We start from the raw sequence: 17930 nt of genomic DNA on the forward strand, positions 1-17930 counted from the left end.
TCAAGATACTTTTAATTATACAGAAATACAATAACTTTATTTTAAAAATGCCATTTTTGTGTGTGTGTTGGTTTTTTCTTGGAGATGATTGTACTATGGCTTGGAATCAAGACGTCACACTCTTGCTCCTCTTTCTGGCTCTCAGCAATATTCTTTCACTTTTTGTTGCTTAACTGGAGATGGATCTTGCAGACTTTTCTACTTGTGCTGGCTTTGAACTTCAGATCTCCAGGTCTCTGCCTCCTGAGTAGCAAAGATAACAGATGTCAACCACTGGCAAATAGATTGTTTTTATGTGTTTTCTCCAAAGGCAGAGCATAATTGATTTGAAGGAGAAGGAAATACCAGAATTAAGAAACAGACTTCAGAATGTCAATAGAGACATACAGCGCCTAAAGAATGATATAGAAGAGCAAGAAACTCTTTTGGGTACAATAATACCTGAAGAAGAAAGTGCTAAAGTATGTTTAACAGATGTTACAATCATGGAGAGGTTCCAGGTAAGTTTATTTTAAAGCAGAAGAAAATTGGCTTAGTCATTTTATCTTTGTTTACCTTGTTAGAGTTTCACTTTAAGCAAAGGTAATACAGTAGGTTTCTTTTTTTTTTTTAATTTTATTTTATTTGTGAACATACTGTACAGAGGAGTTACAATTACATGGGCAGGATAATGCGTACATTTCTTACCAAGCATTGCAGCCTCCTCCTTTGTTTATCTTTCACATCCCTTCCCAGCCTCCCCCCTCCCCCCCAATCCCAATCCTTCTCCTTCCCCCCCTTCCCCCCCCACAGTAGGTTTCTTAGATAAAATAACTTCTATTTTTTTCCTCCTTTTTTTTTAATGTTAAGATGGAACTAAAAGATGTTGAAAGAAAAATTGCACAACAAGCAGCTAAGCTACAAGGAATAGACTTGGATCGAACTGTTCAACAAGTAAACCAAGAAAAACAAGAAAAACAACACAAATTAGATACAGGTAGTATAGTCTTTTTCCTTTTTATCAATAAAGATTTCAACATTGCCAGTACATGCTTTTTATAGTGAATTTCATGCATAATTCATGAACAAAAAGCTTTCTTTCTTCCAGCCCCAGTATATTCTTTCTCCTCCCTCAAAAGCATTTCTACTCTTTTTTTTTTTACTTTGTGCACAGCAGATATATGGGATGTTTGGAGACATTGCAGATGAGTTCTTTCTCAGTCATACCTACTTTCCCAGTGATTGGCTAGGAAGGTCCAGCAAGCCTGGTGGGACTGGAGGGGTTCTAGTCCCACTCTTGTGGGCCCACTGAAATTTAGCCTTCATGAGTTTCATAGCTCTGTAAAACTTAACTGGGCAATTCCGGGCATCCTTAGTGTTTCCTTAGATTAATCCCTATGTCTATATTTTTGTGTAGTTTCCAGTAAGATTGAATTGAATCGTAAACTCATACAGGACCAGCAAGAACAAATTCAACACCTAAAAAGTATGACAAATGAGCTTAAGTCAGAAAAACTTCAGATAGCCACTAATTTACAACGTCGTCAGCAACTGGAAGAGCAGACGGTGGAATTATCCACTGAAGTTCAATCTTTACACAGAGAAATCAAGGTAAAAATACTCTAATCATATGTTTGTTTTTTAAGTGGTTCGTATACATGAAATCTTCTTAACTGATGTGGCCATTATTGTGAGGATCAAATGAAAATAGTTTAATCTTTTGTGTGGTTTCTGAGTAACAGAATGTGTACTAGTAAGTAAAGAATTTGAAAGGAGGATCTTGGCTATGGTAAAGAACCAAGTGCCTGGCTAAGTAGTGAACTTCATATTATTGGAGGTGTCTGGTGGGGGGTAGATAACCATATAAGTGTTCTACTCCTGGGGCTGAGAAGGTGGCTCAGTGGTAGAGCTCTTGCCTTGCCTTGCATGCTCAAGGCCCTGGGTTCGATTCCTCAGCACCACATAAGCAAAAAGAAAAAAGCCGGAAGTGGCACTGTGGCTCAAGTAGTAGAGCGCTAGCCATGAGCTGAAGAGCTCAGACCCAGACCCAGAGTTCAGGCCCCACGACAGGACCAAAAATAAATAAATTAAAAAAAAAGTATTCTACTCCTGTAGATGGTTTGTGTTATCTGCAATTACTGTGTTCAGTGGGCTCTCAGTGTCACAGAACTCTTTCCTCTTGATTCCAGATGTTTTCTCAGACTCTTACCAGGACAGCAAGCAGGCCTTAGTTGCCACATGTACTGGAATGCATTTTGAGAGGTCACATCTAAAATTCATTAAATTTAAGACTCATCCAATTAAACTTATGAAGTGTTTTAACCCAAGTTTTCATGATTATACTCATTCAGTAAGAACTAAATACATTTCCAAGCCTAGTTAATTACTGTACGTTTCCTTCCTTCCTTCCTTCCTTGCTTCTTTCTTTCTTTTCTTTCTTTCTTTCTTTCTTTTTCTTTCCTTCTGTCTGTCTGTCTGTCTTTCCTTTCTTTCTTCCCTTCCTTTCTTTCCCTCCCTCCCTCCTTCCCTCCCTCCCTGCTTGCTTGCTTGCCTGCCTGCCTTTCTTCCTTCCTCTTTCTTTCTTTCTTTCTTTCTTTCTTTCTTTCTTTCTTTCTTTCTCTCTTTCTTTCTCTCTCTTTCTTTCTTTCTTTCTTTCTTTCTTTCTTTCTTTCTTTCTTTCTTTCTTTCTTTCTTTCTTTCTTTCTTTCTTTCTTTCTTTCTTTCTTTCTTTCTTTCTTTCTTTCTTTCCTTTCTTTCTTTCTTTCTTTCTTTCCTGTCCTGGAGCTTCTTGAACTCAGGGCCTGGTGCTCTTTCTGAGGTTCTTTTGCTCAAGGCTAGTACTCTCCCATTTGAGCCACAGCATTACTTCAGGCTTTTTTGGTAATTTATTGGAGATAAGTGTCTCATAAACTTTCTTGCTTGGCCTGGCTTCAGCCCAAGATCTTCAGACCTCAACTTCCTGAGTAGCTATGTTTACAGGGATGAATCATGGGCATCCAGTGTATTTCAGGATCTTAAGGTGCTTGAGGATCATTGTTTTGAGCAAAAGATTTATACAAATGTCAAAGAGACATTACAAGCCTAAACAATGGGAACTACTTCTCTGTAAAATAAATTAAAAGCCCCTTCCTTCCAGAATAGATGTGAATATACCCGTATCAACATACCAGTATTAATTACCTTAAAATACTGTTAACATACCAAGCTTAAGGACAGATATGTTGTTTTTCTTGTTTTTCCTGATTTACTTGTTGAACAGTTCGATCCAAGTCTATTCCTTGTAGTTTAGCTGTTTGTTATTCAGATTTTCTTTCAACATCTTTTAGTTCCATCTTGATAGAACATAAAAAAATTAGAAGAGGAAAAAATAGAAGTTATTTTATATAAGAAACCTCCTGTATTAACCTTCAGATGTGATTTTTTTAAGCTTGCTCCATCATATGCCCATCTGTAAGAGAATTCTGGATTGACTGAGCCTTCCTACCTATAATTTGATTGTATTAAACTCATGAAAATTCATACTCAACAGCACATAAGCCTAGACTTAGAATCAAATCAGAAATGGAGATAGTATTGTATAGTGATTAAGACAATGAAGACAAGCCGGGCGCTGGTGGCTCACGCCTGTAATCCTAGCTACTCAGGAGGCTGAGATCTGAGGATCGCGGTTCAAAGCCAGCCCGGGCAGGAGAGACCGTGAGACTCCTATCTCAAATAAACCACCAGAAAACCGGAAGTGGCGCTGTAGCTCAAGTGGTAGAGCGCTCGCCTTGAGCTGAAGAGCTGAAGGACAGCGCCCAGGCCCAGAGTTCAAGCCCCACGACCGACAAAAAAAAAAAAAAAAAGACAATGAAGACATAGCCGGGTGCTGGTGGCTCATGCCTGTAATCCTACCTATTCAGGAGGCTGAGATCTGAGGATCATGGTTCAAAGCCAGCCCAGGCAGGAAAGTCCGTGAGACTCTTATCTCCAATAAACCACTCGAAAACCAGAAGTGGCACTGTGGCTCAAGGGGTAGAGCGCTCACCTTGAGCTGAAGAGCACAGGGATAGCGCCCACTCCCAGAGTTCAAAGCCCCACGACCAACCAAAAAAAAAGACAATGAAGACATTGGACTATGTGCCAATGGCTCACACGCTTCTCAGGAGGCTGAGCTTTGAAGCCAGCCCAGTCAGAAAAGTCTTAGTAAAGATTCTGCCTCCAGTTAACCAGTAAAAAAGCCGGACTAGTGGTATGGCTTAAATAGTAGAGCACTATTCTTGAGCCTGAGTTTGAGCCCCCTGGTACTAACACACACACACACACAACACACACACACACACACACACAACACACACACACACATACAACACACACACACACACACACACACACACGATAGTGAACTGTGGAGCTAGAGTGGTTAGAAGAACTGTGGAGCTAGAGTGGTTAGAAGAACTGTGGAGCTAGAGTGGTTAGAATCTTGGTTTCTTCATTTACCATTGTATGACCTTAGAGAAGACTTGGTTCCTTTGAAATATGAGGATGAAAATAATAGGAGCTTGCTCACAGGATTGTCAAAATAAGTAGATGACTTAACTCTAAAGGCTGGCACATGAAATATGTGTGACACCTAAAATAAGATAGTGGAATATTATATAAAATTTGATGTATTTTCTATTTTTAGGATGCAAAGGAACAGATAAACCCTTTAGAAACCACATTGGAAAAATTCCAGCAAGAAAAAGAAGAAATAATCAACAAAAAATATTCCAGCAATAAAACAGCACAGGACAAAGTAAGATTTCACTTATGTATTTACTTATCAGGTATTAAGTTTATTTATATATCCCTCCCCCCCCCCCCCCCCCCCGTTTTTTTCCACTGTCATGGGGCTTGAACTCTGGGCCGAGGTGCTATCCTTGAGCTCTTTTGCTCAAGACTAGCGCTCTACCACTTTGAGCCAAGCACCACTTCCGGTTTCTGGTGTTTAATTGGAGATGAGTCTCACAGTTTGAACCATGATCTTCAGATCTCAGCCTCCTGAGTAGCTAGTATTTATTTCATATATAACTATATAGCTTGATGAAGTAAATAGCATTTTCAGACTAATATATATACTGTGTTTGTGTATGTTGGGGATAGAACCTAGGGCTAGGCAAGCACTGCACCTCAGTCCTTATGATATAATTTTGACATTGGAAGTTATTGTTAGATTAGGTAATAAACTTATGGACTGGGAATGTGGCTTAGTGGTAGAGTGCTTGCCTAGCACGCATGAAGCTCTGGGCTCAATCCCTAAGTGGTGCTGTGGCTCAAATGATAGAGTGCTAGCCTTAAGCAAAAGAAGCTTGGGGACAGTGTCCAGGCCCTGAGTTCAAGCCCTGGGACTGGTGAGAAAAAACAAAAACATATTGACCAATAATAGAAGGTAAGAATTGAAACTCCTCCCCTGCATGGTGATAGAGGGACTTATCTGAGATCACAACATTTGGTACTGGTGGAAACTGAAACTCCTTACTTTAGAATCCAGTGTTTCACTATTCTATACTATTACGTGTCCTGTTTTTACACTGTATACATTTATTAAATGTTTTTCACAGCTGAATGATATCAAAGAGAAGGTTAAAAATATTAATGGTTATATGAAAGACATTGAAAATTACATTCAAGATGGAAAAGATAACTATAAGGAGGTAACTTCAACTTATAAACTTGAAATTATTTATTTGGTCATATTTTTACTTCATGTGCTTAAAGAATTTGTTTTTTTGTAGCAAAAAGAAACTGAACTTAATAAGGTAATAGCTCAACTAAGTGAATGTGACAAACACAAAGAAAAGATAAGTAAAGAAATGGGAACAATGAGGCAAGACATTGATACACAGAAGGTAGGTCTTTTTATATTCAATGTACATACATGAAAATGGAATCACATAAGCGAGTGTATGGGTGAGGTTGGCAAGATGAGGAAGATGAATCATGATACTTATAAATTGACACATTGTACAACTACTTTAAAAATAAGTGAATCTTTTGCTCACAGCATCTGTAACATTCTTTTTTGTATTTCATTTATTTACTTATTTATTTATTTATTTGCCAGTTATGAGGCTTGAACTCAGGGCCTGGGTGCTGTCCCTGAGTCTCTTTGTGCTCAAAGTTAGCACTCTACCACTTGAGCTACAGCGCCACTTCTAGCTTTTTCTGTTTAGGTGGTACTGAGGAATTGAACTCAGGGCTTTCTGCATGCTAACTCTACCACTAAGCCACATTCCCAGCCGTATATTTCATTTTATTATAATAGATGGTATTATTAAGTCAGTGGAAATACAGAGAAAAGCAATTCCAGTAAAATTATTTTTCATTTTTATTTTTATTTATTTATTTTTTGCCGGTCATGGGGCCTGAACTCTGGGTCTGGGCGCTGTCCCTCAGCTCTTCAGCTCAAGGCTAGCGCTCTACCACTGGAGCCACAGCGCCACTTCTGGCCTTTTCTGTTTACGTGGTGCTGAGGAATCGAACCCAGGGCCTCATGCTTGCAAGGAATGCACTCTACAGCTGAGCTACCTTCCCAGCCCTTCATTTTGATTTTTAATACAAGGTCTATATGGTAAAAGTTTAAACATAAAGACATAAAATTAAGTATTCCTCTCCTTCTAGTTCCAGGTCTTAGTTCCTTGGTGTTATTACTATTAGAGAGAGAGAGAGAGAGAGAGAGAGAGAGAGAGTGTGTGTGTGTGTGTGTGTGTGTGTGTGTACATATGTACGTACCTATACTGGGGCTTTTCTTAACTCAAGGCTTGATTACTATCCCTGAGCTCTTTTGCTCAAGGCTAGTGGTCTACCACTTGAGCCATAACTCTATTTCTGGCTTTTTTGCTAGTTAATTGGAGATTAAGAGTCTTGTAGACTTTCCTGCTGAGATGGGCTTTGAACTTCAGTCCTCAGATCTTAGCTACCTGAGTAACTAGGATTATAGATGTGTGCCATTGGTGCCTGGTTCTTGTTCTTAAAAGATTTTTATTCATCAGCAGCAGATGGGGTAATAAGTTTATATTTGTGTGTATAACCTTTACAGATGGGATTATATCATGCATTGTTTTATAACTGTTTTCTGCTAGCATAATTGGATCTTACATATTGATTCACAAATGAATTGTGTTCCTATCTTTTTTGTTACATTTTTGATTTTTGACACAAGGTGTCACTGAGTAGCCCAGGATGGCCTCAAACTTATGATCCTCTTGCCTATAGTATCTCAAGTGCTAGGATTGCAGAGTTCACCATCATGTCCAGCTGCATTGTTACTGATTACAAAATATACCATTTTTTGTGTGTGTATGTACCATAACTTGCATTGTCTGGTTACATTGTATGGTAGTGAAAATCCTACATGTATCTGTATGTTTTCTTCTAATATATGTTTAGGTGGGATAAATGAATAAATCAAGAGATGGATTGAAGCCATATATTTACTTTTATCTGTAAGGGCTAGGTGCTGGTGGCTCATACTTATAATCCTAGCTATGTAGGAGGCTGAGATTTGAGGATCAAAATTGAAAATCAACCTAGGAAGAAAAGTCCAAGAGACTCTTAGCTCAAATTTGGCAAGTATTCTGCAAGGAAAATCTTCACTATAGTAAATCATTTTGCATTTGGTTTCCATATGACTTATTTTCTCTAAAGGAAGTCATTTCCATAATATAATTAAAATGTCAAGTTGCCTTTCACATGTATATATTCAGGTATGGGAGTTAATGTCTTTGTAACTACATCATTTTTCTGTTCTTAATGTTTTGAACAAAATTTACTATTTGCTTGGTTGTAAGCACTAGTTAAAACTCTTTAATCCAGGCACCAGTGGCTCATACCTATAATCCTATCTACTTGGAAGACTAGCAACAGGAAGATTACAATTCAAGGCCAGCTGGGTCCAAGCTTTGAGACCCCTTTACAATCCATAGTTAGACACAGGGATGTGTAGCTGTCATCACATGCTACACAAGAAGCTGAGATTGAAAGGACCGAGGTGCCAGACCAGTCTGGGTAGAAAAGTCTGATATTCCATCTCTGTGGAAGAGAAGTTGGACATAATAGTATATACCTATGATCCCAGCAATGATGGGAAACCTAAAAATAGGTGGACTGTGGTTCAGGCATGCTCTTGGGTAGAAAGGGAGACCTTATAATGAGTGGAAAACAGGGCTAGAAGCTTGGATCAGCATTATGCCAGCCTAGCAAGAATGAGTTTATATTCTACCACTATCAAAAGTAAAAGGTCTCTTTAAAAGGCTCTAGGGGTATAGCCTGAACTGTTTGCTCAGAATGGATTTGTTCTCCATCATACAAAAAACAAGCATAAAAAGATTCTTCGAAAACTAGCTAGATCAGCTTTTTGGTGAGTATATGGCTATACCACCAAGAAATTTTAAATATATAAATGATAGGTAAATTGACTCTTGGTCTGACCTAATTACATGCTGAATACCTTCATATGTTTATGTAACTATATTACAGAATATTTGGCTTAAGTGGTAAAGTACCAACTATGATCATGAGGCCCTGAGTTCCACACAAATATCTCAGAACTGGCCAGGTGCCAGAGGCTCACACCCGTAATCCTAGCTATATCAGGAGGCTGAGATCTGAGGATCACAGTTCAAAGGCATCTAGGCAGGAAAGTCCATGAGACTCTTAATCTCCAATTAACCACCAGAAAACTGGAAGTTGGAGCTATGGCTCAAGTGGTGGAGGGATAGCCTGAGCTGAAGAGCTGAGGGACAGCGCCCAGGCCCAGAGTTCAACCTCCATGACTGACCCAAAAAAAAAAAAAATCTCAGAACTGGAGATGTGGCTCTTAGGCCCCTGGAATGGTACCGGAGGGAAGAATAGGCTGGAGATTTCTTCAGCAGCTGGCTTATTTTCCCTCTATCAAATTTAAATCTAAGGCAGAATTAGCACTAGTAGTTAATTGCCTGATGCAGATCTCTTGTTAATAACTTGGTTATTTTTGTTAATTGGTTTCATATTTAGATACAAGAAAGGTGGCTACAAGATAACCTTACCCTAAGAAAAAGAAATGAGGAACTGAAAGAGGTTGAAGAAGAAAGAAAACGACATTTGAAGGAAATGGGTCAAATGCAAGTCCTGCAGATGAGAAAGTATGTTTTTATAGTTTGGCAATTTTTTTCCCCCACTATGGGCTAGTCCTGGAGCTTGAACACAAGGCCTGAGCACTGTCTCTGAGCTTTTATACTCAAGACTAGTGCTCTACAGCTTGAGCCTTAGCTCCATTTCTGGCTTTTTTGCTTGTTAACTGGAGATTGAGTCTCAGACTTTTCTACTCTGGTTGGCTTTGAACTGCAGTCCTCAGATCTCAGCCGCCTGAGAAGGTAGGATGACATATGTGAGCCATCAGCACCATTTATTTATTCTTAAGTCAGGGTTTCATCTTGTTTTCAAAAAAATTTTTATTTTTTGGTTTGGTCATGGAGCTTAAACTCTGGGTCTGGGCTCTGTCCCTGAGCCCTTCAGCTTAAGGCCAGCACTATGCACTTGAGCTATGGTACCACTTCTGGTTTTCTGATGGTTAATTGGAGATAAGAGTCTCACAGAGTTTCCTGCCTGGTCTGGCTTTGAACCATTATCCTCAGATCTCAGCCTTCTGAGTAGCTAGGATTATAGGCATGAGCCACCGGGGCTCGACTTCTTTTTAAAAATTTTTAAGGTTGCTATTATAAAGGTGATGTACAGAGGGGTTACAGTTAAGTCAGGTAAAGAGCATATTTCGTTTGGGACCGTTTCACCCCTTTTCTCAGGCTCTCTGCTTTTCCTTCCCATCCCCACCCACAAGGTATGTAGTTCATTTTCAACATCAGGGTCTCATAACCTAGGGTAGCCTTGAACTTATAGACCTCCCACCATCTGAGGGCTGGGATTACAGGCATATATTTTTATACCCAGCATAAAATAGTTTTTAGTTAAACATTCTTAATTTGAAGAAATTAAGTACCTGGTTTACAAAAGAATGAATGAACTCTGTGCCTGGATGCTGTTCCTGAGTTCTTCAGATCAAGGCTAGCGCTCTTACCACTTTTAGCCATAGCACCACTTCTGGTTTTCTGGTGGTTTATTGGAGCTAAAAAGACAGTCTGTTTTTACCAAAAAAATGTTTTATGGCCTTAAAATTGAAGAAATAGTATAGAATTGATAACATACTGTGGTGATGGGCAGTAATTACCTAATATTAAACATGCCAGGTCTTGAATCTTCTGCTGCACAGCATAGTGGTATTCAGCATAAAGTTTATGGCTATGAGCCATCCAGGGTCAGAGGCCTGAACAATCTACACTATTGCCAGTGGAGTTATTGGCAGCACAGTTTGTCAGTGGGGACTCATTCTAGATTGTCCCAGTTCTAATTTTGTGGATACCAGAGCATTGGGGGGAGGGGTAAGATTTGTCAGATTCTTCCTTCTCTTTTTTTTTTTTTTTTTCCAGTACTAGAGTTTGAACTCAGGGCATTGTGCTTCCTCTTACTACTTGAGCCACTCCAGCCCTTTTTTTTTTTTTTTTTTTTTTTTTTTTTGGGTCCGGTCGTGGGGCCTTGAACTCTGGGCCTGGGCGCTGTCCCTCAGCTCTTCAGCTCAAGGTTAGCACTCTACCACTTGAGCTACAGCTCCACTTCCGGCTTTTTCTTTTTGCTTACGTGGTGCTGAGGAATCGAACCCAGGGCCTTGAGCATGCAAGGCAAGCGCTCTACCACTGAGCCACCTTCCCAGCCCCCACTCCAGCCCTTTTTGTTCTGGGTTTCAGAGGTAGGTTCTTGCTTCTTGCTCAGGTGCACTGGAGCGGTGATCCATTAGTTTGAGGCTCCCCCTCATACCCTGGATGACAGCCACCTGGACACTACACCTAGCTTCTTCCTTTGAGACAGAATGTCAGACTTTTCTGCCCAGGCTGACCTGAACTGAGATCCTCCTGTTGTCAGCCTTCCACAAAACTAACAGGCACTCTACTGTGTTTTGAAAAGGTAATCTTGTAAACTTTTCTGCCTGAGCTGACCTTGAACCAGAGTTCTCCCATTCTCAGCCTCCCAAGTAGCTAGAATTGCAGGGGTGAGTCATCGACACTTGGTTATTCACCTGGCTGGATTGTGCTTCATTTACTTACTGCCATCCTAATACAGAAGATAATTTGTTCCTTCCTAGTCCACCTTAGAGATGGCTTATGAATTCTGTGAGATCTTAGTACTGATAAAAGGGCTCTTTAGCCAGTGCATTAAAAATGAGCTATTCAGAAACTTATATGCAGCAAAAATTTGACAAGATTCATGTGTTTAGTAATGAAGCCTTACAAAGCAAGGAGAGAGTCTCATCATATACTGATAGATAAGGAGAATGGCACTTTAAAGAGATGAATGATACAGGCCTGGTATTCATGCCTATAATCCTAACTACTCCAGAGGCTGAGAACAGGAGGATCACTGTTCAAGGCCAGAGTTACTGAGCCAAGCACCAGTGGCTCAAGACTGTAATCTTAGCTACTCGGCTGAGATCTGAGGATTGCAGTTCAAAGCCAGCCTAGGCTAGAAAGTCTGTGAGATAGTTATTTCTGATTAACCACCAGAAAACTGAAAGTGGTGCTTTGGCTCAAGTAGTAGTAGAGCGCTTGCTTTGAGCTGAAGAGCTGAGGGACAGTGCCCAGGACCAGAGTTCAAGCCCCACAACCTACTCCTGCCTCCCCCTCCCCCAAATGTTATTGAGACCCTAACCCTACCCAGTGGAGGTAGAGGGAAAATTCTAAAGTTGATTACAGTATCTGTCTCAGGAGTTTGAGAGCAAAAGAATTGTGATCAGAGAGAAGCACATGCAAAAAGTCCATAAGACCCCATCTCAGCCAATAATGGTATGATAACATGGATGTGGAATGTGTAAGTCAAGATTATAGCCCAGGGCTGGGATGTAGCTCAGTGGCAAAGCGTTTGCCTAGCAAGTGCAATATCCTGGGTTCAATCCCCAGTACCAAAAAAAAAAAAAAAAGAAAAGACAAAAAAAAATACAGTTAAAAAAAAGATTACAGCCCAGGCAAAAATCAAAACACTATTCAAATTATTACAATAGCAAAAAGAGCTGTAGGTGTGACTGGAGAGCTTGCCTAACGAAGCCCTGAGTTCAAACCTCAAGCCCCTTCCTACCCCTAAAAAGAGATCATGTGGTATTTCTGCTTTCGTTGGTTAAAAATTAGAGAGATCCTCATTGGTCATTTTTCTGTCTTCTAGGGAACATCAGCAGTTGGAAGATAACATAGACAGTATAAAAAGAAACCACAGTTTGGCCTTAGGGCGACAGAAAGGTTATGAAGAAGAAATTATTCATTTTAAGAAAGAACTTCGAGATCCTCAATTTCGGGATGCTGAGGAGAAGTATCGAGAAATGATGATTGTTATGAGAACAACAGAGCTTGTGAACAAGGATCTGGACATCTATTATAAAACTCTTGACCAGTAAGTATGAGACTGGAGATTTGATAGTAAATTGCTACTCATTACTAGTCATCTTTCTTTCTTTTCTTTTGGGTCCAGTCGTGGGGCCTGAACTCTGGGCCTGGGCGCTGTCCCTCAGCTCTTCAGTTTAAGGCTATCGCTCTACCACTTGAGCCACAGCGCCACTTCCGGCTTTTTTCTTTTTGCTTATGTGGTGCTGAGGAATCGAACCCAGGGCCTCAGGCATGCAAGGCAAGCGTTCTACCACTGAGCCACCTTCCCAGTCCCTCATCTTTCTTTTAATACATTTAATATATATACCATAGAATGTATATACCTAGGCATATACACAAAATGCTTATTCTTTGTTAGGCTTAAAGCATATTAAGATTGAGTACCAATGATACCACCTTCCCCCGACCAATCCCAGAAGTTTATCATTGTCATGGACAGGTATCACTAAGAGGCCCCTCCCTCCCTCCCTCCCTCCCTCCCTCCCTCCCTCCCTCTCTCCCTCCCTCCCTTCCTCCCTTCCTTCCTTCCTTTTTTGTCCTGGGGCTTGAACTCGGGCCTGGGCACTGTCACTAGCTCTCTAGCTCTCTACCATTTGAGTCATGGGTTTTCCTGCTGGGGCTGGCTTCAAACTACGATCCTCAGATCTCAGCCTCCTGAGTAGCTAGGATTGCAGGCGTGTGCCACTGGTTTCCTTTTTTTTTTTTTTTTTAACCAGCTTTCAGGCATTCATTCCTTGTAACCAGTGGCAAAGATTTTTGCTTTCTCTGCTGCTTGAAAACTAGGTTTATTACATGTGTTTTGGTTTTTTAAGCTTTTAAGACATGGCACTATATTTCTAGTACTCTCCTAGGACGTGCTGTTTTGATTTGTCCATGCTGATTTTTACTATAGTTCATTTATTAGCATAGGTATACAGAATTGTACTGTGGCTGGGCACCAGTGGCTCACGCCTGTAATCCTAGCCACTCAGGAGGCTGCGATCTGAGGATCACGGTTCAAAGCCAGCCTGGGTAGGAATGTCAAGGAAACTCTTATCTCCATTAAACCACCAGAAAACTGGAAGTGGCACTGTAGTTCAAGTGATAGAGTGCTAGCGTTGAGCTGAAGAGCTGAGGGACAGTGCTCAGGCCCAGGGTTCAAGCCCCACAACTGACAAAAAAAAAAAAAAAAGAATTGTACTGTGAATATGTACTAATGTGTATGCATTTTCCTATGGCTGGATATTTGTGTTTTTTTCCTAAACCTTTATAAATAGAAATTTTGATGCTAGAAACATTCTTGCTAAGTCTTCTAGAGCAAAGTTATAATGAAGTGACAATATAGCAGCAGGATGCACAATATGCTGCCTTTTTCAAAACATTAATTTTTTTTTCTAAATATGGCATATGGGTTTACATTCCCAACAGTTTTCATTATTCTCTCTCTCTCTCTCTCTCTCTCTCTCTCTCCCTCTCTCCCTCTCTCCCTCTCTCCCTCTCTCCCTCTCTCCCTCTCCCCTGGGGCTTGAACTCAGGGCCCGGGCACTGTCCCTGAGTTTCTTTTTGCTCAAAGCATTCTATCACTTGCGCCACAGCACCACTTCCAACTTTTTTGTGTGTATGAGGAATTGAACCCAGGGCTTCATGTACACTAGGCAAGCACTCTACCACTGAGCCACATTCCCAGTCTTATTATGCATTCTTTTTCATTGTCTGTAAATTCCTTAGTATTTGATAATTTAATGGATTTAAAAGTGATAAACGGCTTTAATTTACAGTCCCCCATTTTTTGTTAGTCTAAAATTATTTTATGAAAACATATTAGTTGAATATATTAATAGGGTTCACTGTGCTGTTTCCATATATGTATATGGTATGCATTGATCAAGTCATTTAGCTTATGTTATTTTTAGGTCCGTATTTGGGGTATTTATCTATCTGTGTCTGCCTAATTTCATTGAACAGAATATCTTCCCATTACATGCAAATGACAAAATTCCCTTCAATCATAGTTGAGTCCATTGTTGCCTGTATGTATATGTTAAGTATAACATTTTTACTCCATTTTTTATTGATGGGCACCTACACTGATTCCATATCTTAGCTGTTATGTATATGTATGGATATGTTGATTGCATATCCTCTTGGATATATAACTGGAAATGTGATAGCTAGATTATGTGAGTGAGTGAGTGAGTGATTTGGTTGGTTGGTTGGTCCATCGGTCATGGAGGTTGCTTGAACTCAGGGCCTGAGCTTCTAGACTATGGTAGACTATCTACCTGTCTGTCTGTCTACCTATTTGGTTGGTAATGGGGGCTTGCTTAAACTCAGGCCTGGGCTCTGTCCTTGAGCTTTTTCACTCAAAACTAGTGCTCTACCACTTTGTGCCACGGTGCCACGTCCAGTTTTCAGGTAGTTAATTGGTCTCATGAACTTTCTTGTCTTGGCTAGCTTGGAACCAAAATCCTCAGATTTTAGCCTCTGAGTAGCTAGGATGACAGATGTAAACCGCTGGCGCCTGGCTGGTGGATATTTTTTTAAGGAACTTCAGAAATTTACATTGCCATCAAGAATATAAAATCAATTCTCTGAGAATCATAGATAGAATAATCTTGATCTGTTTCTGGCCCTTGGCAAAAGCCTGATAACCCTATCTGAATAAATAAAGCAAAAAAGATCATGACTCAAGTGGTAGGCTATCTGCCCAGCAAGTACAAGGTTCTGAGTTCAAAATGCCAGTACTGACAACAGCCTACCCCTGTCCCCCTCAAAAAAAAGAAAATTCCTTTTCCTCACATTTTTGCTGGGGGGTTGGGGGTTTTTGTTTGTTTTGTGGCTTGTATGCTGTTCCTTAGCTTTTAAGCTCAAGGTTGGTGCTTTATTACTTGAGTCGCAGCTCCAGTTTCAGCTTTTTGTTGATTAACTGTAGATAAGAGTCTCATGGACTTTCCTGCCTGGACTGGCATTGAACTACAATCCTCATATCTCAGCCTTCTGAGTAGCTAGACAAGCTCCAGTGCCAATCTTGGGTTTTTGGTAGTAGCCATTTTAACTAAAGAGATAGAATCTTGTTTTGATTCTCTGATGGCTAGTGATACTGAGCATTTTTTCATGTTTGTTGACCATTTGCATTTCTTCTTTTGAAAGTGTGTTTAGATCATTTGCCCACTTTTAAATTTAGTCATTTGTTTCTTGTTTTAGTTCTTATGCATTCTGGATATCAGCTCCCTGAAAGATGAATCAGTGGTATATATTTTCTTTTTATTATTATTATTATTATTAGCTTTTACAACAAAGCAAGGATTTAATGAGCCTGAGAATTTCACAACCATTGATACAGAATTTGAGATTCCAAAACAGTTTACATATATCAAGAACACTATACTATTCTGTTCATATACATTCATCCCCTTTCAAAACTCCATTAATATTGAGGTGCAAAGATCTTGGACAAAAACCAAGAGAAAGAAAACCCATAACGTGATTTTTACTAATGAGCTTGTTTATTTAAATAAGTTATTCCACTTTTAAGAATTCCTGGTTTTGGGGCTGGGAAGGTGGCTCAGTGGTAGAGTGCTTGCCTTGCATGCCTGAGGCCCTGGGTTCGATTCCTCAGCACCACATAAGCCAAAAGAAAAAAGCTGGAAGTGGCGCTGTGGCTCAAGTGGTAGAGCACTAGCCTTGAGCTGAGGGACAGCGCCCAGGCCCAGAGTTTAGGCTCCATGATCGGCACCCGCCCCCCCCCCCCCCAAAAAAAAAAAAAAAAAAAAAGAATTCCTGGTTTGCTTTCTCTGTAATTGTCTATGGCCAATTGGATAGGTTTTGAATTACCTTTGAGGATACACCTGCTTTTGTGATGTATAACTCAATGTAAGATGCTAAAAATTTTATTTCTTATTACAGTGAACAGAAAGTAATTAAGGCTTTATGGATTTTCCTTTAAAAATAAGTGGTATATATTTTCTCTAATTCAGTTTTTTTTTTTTTTTTTTTTTTTTTTTTTTTTGTCGGTCGTGGGGCTTGAACTCTGGGCCTGGGCGCTGTCCCTCAGCTCTTCAGCTCAAGGCGAGCGCTCTACCACTTGAGCTACAGCGCCACTTCCGGTTTTCTGGTGATTTATTGGAGATAGGAGTCTCACGGTCTCTCCTGCCCGGGCTGGCTTTGAACCGCGATCCTCAGATCTCAGCCTCCTGAGTAGCTAGGATTACAGGCGTGAGCCACCAGCGCCCGGCTAGTTTTTTTTTTTTTTTTGTCGGTCATGAGGCTTGAACTCTGGGCCTGGGCGCTGTGCCTCAGCTCTTCAGCTCAAGGCTAGTGCTCTACAGCTTAAGCCACAGTGCCACTTTTGTTTATTGTAGATAAGAGTCTCACAGACTTTCCTGCCCGGGCTGGCTTTGAACCGCGATCCTCAGATGTCAGCCTCCTGAGTAGCTAGGATTACAGGCGTGAGTCACTGGCGTCTGGCTTTCCAATTCAGTATTTTATACATTGTCTCTTCACTCTGGGTTTTCTTTGCTGTGCAGAAACTTGTATTAGTTTGCTGTAATCTCACATCTTTTTTTTTTTTTTTTTTTTTTTTTTGTTGGTCGTGGGGCTTGAACTCTGGGCCTGGGCGCTGTCCTTCAGCTCTTCAGCTCAAGGCGAGTGCTCTACCACTTGAGCTACAGCGCCACTTCCGGTTTTCTGGTGGTTTATTTGAGATAGGAGTCTCACGGTCTCTCCTGCCCGGGCTGGCTTTGAACCGCGATCCTCAGATCTCAGCCTCCTGAGTAGCTAGGATTATAGGCGTGAGCCACCAGCGCCCGGCTCTCACATCTTTATTTGCTGTTTTTCCCTGTACTTTGGGTCTTCTCCAAAATAACCTTGGCCATTCTAATGACCTGAAGCAGTTGCCATATTCTTCTAGTTTTCATAGTTGCAAGTATTGCATTTAATTCTTTCTTTCTTTCTTTTTTTTTTTTTTTTTTTTGCTGGTTGTGGAACTGAACTCTGGGCCTGGGCACTGTCCCTCAGCTCTTCAGCTCAAGGCTAGAGCCACAGCACCACTTCCAGCTTTTTCTGCTTATGTGGTACTGAGGAATCAAACCCAGGGTCTCATGCATGCAAGGCAAGCACTCCACCACTGAGCCAACTTCCCAGCCCGCATTTAATTCTTTTATTCACTCTTTTTTTTTGGGGGGGGGTCAGTTATGGGACTTGAACTCAGGGCCTGGGCAGTGTCCCTGAACTCTTTTTGCTCAAGGCTAGCATTCTACTGTTTTGAGCTATAGCTCTACTTTCAGTTTTCTGGTGATTAATTGGAGGTAATAGTCTCCCAGACTTTCTTATCCAGTTGGTTTCATATTGCGATCTTCAGATCTCAGCCTCCTGAGTAGCTAGGATTAGAGGACTGAGCCACTAGAGTCTAGGTTTGTGTTTTTTTTTTGCCAGTCCCAGGGCTTGAACTCAGGACTTGGGCACTGTCTTTAAGCCTCTTTTGCTTAAGGCTAT

General features: G+C 40.6%; 1 protein-coding gene across 2 annotated transcripts in view; it reads left to right on the forward strand.

The window, feature by feature from the left end:
* LOC138808202 (DNA repair protein RAD50-like) overlaps positions 1 to 17930 on the forward strand; it is a 191738-nt gene that overhangs the window by 156338 nt on the left and 17470 nt on the right. For both annotated transcript variants that reach the window (XM_069994184.1, XM_069994185.1), the window contains 8 exons: positions 311 to 500; positions 850 to 976; positions 1397 to 1590; positions 4646 to 4756; positions 5562 to 5654; positions 5736 to 5849; positions 8995 to 9122; positions 12241 to 12465. In XM_069994184.1, the coding sequence (XP_069850285.1) occupies positions 311 to 500; positions 850 to 976; positions 1397 to 1590; positions 4646 to 4756; positions 5562 to 5654; positions 5736 to 5849; positions 8995 to 9122; positions 12241 to 12465 (1182 nt within the window). The remainder of the gene's footprint in view (positions 1 to 310; positions 501 to 849; positions 977 to 1396; positions 1591 to 4645; positions 4757 to 5561; positions 5655 to 5735; positions 5850 to 8994; positions 9123 to 12240; positions 12466 to 17930) is intronic.

The sequence above is a fragment of the Dipodomys merriami genome, unplaced genomic scaffold (genome assembly GCF_024711535.1).
Source record: "Dipodomys merriami isolate MVZ:Mamm:240054 unplaced genomic scaffold, mDipMer1.0.p SCAF_447, whole genome shotgun sequence".
NCBI classification, from domain to species: Eukaryota; Metazoa; Chordata; class Mammalia; order Rodentia; family Heteromyidae; genus Dipodomys; species Dipodomys merriami.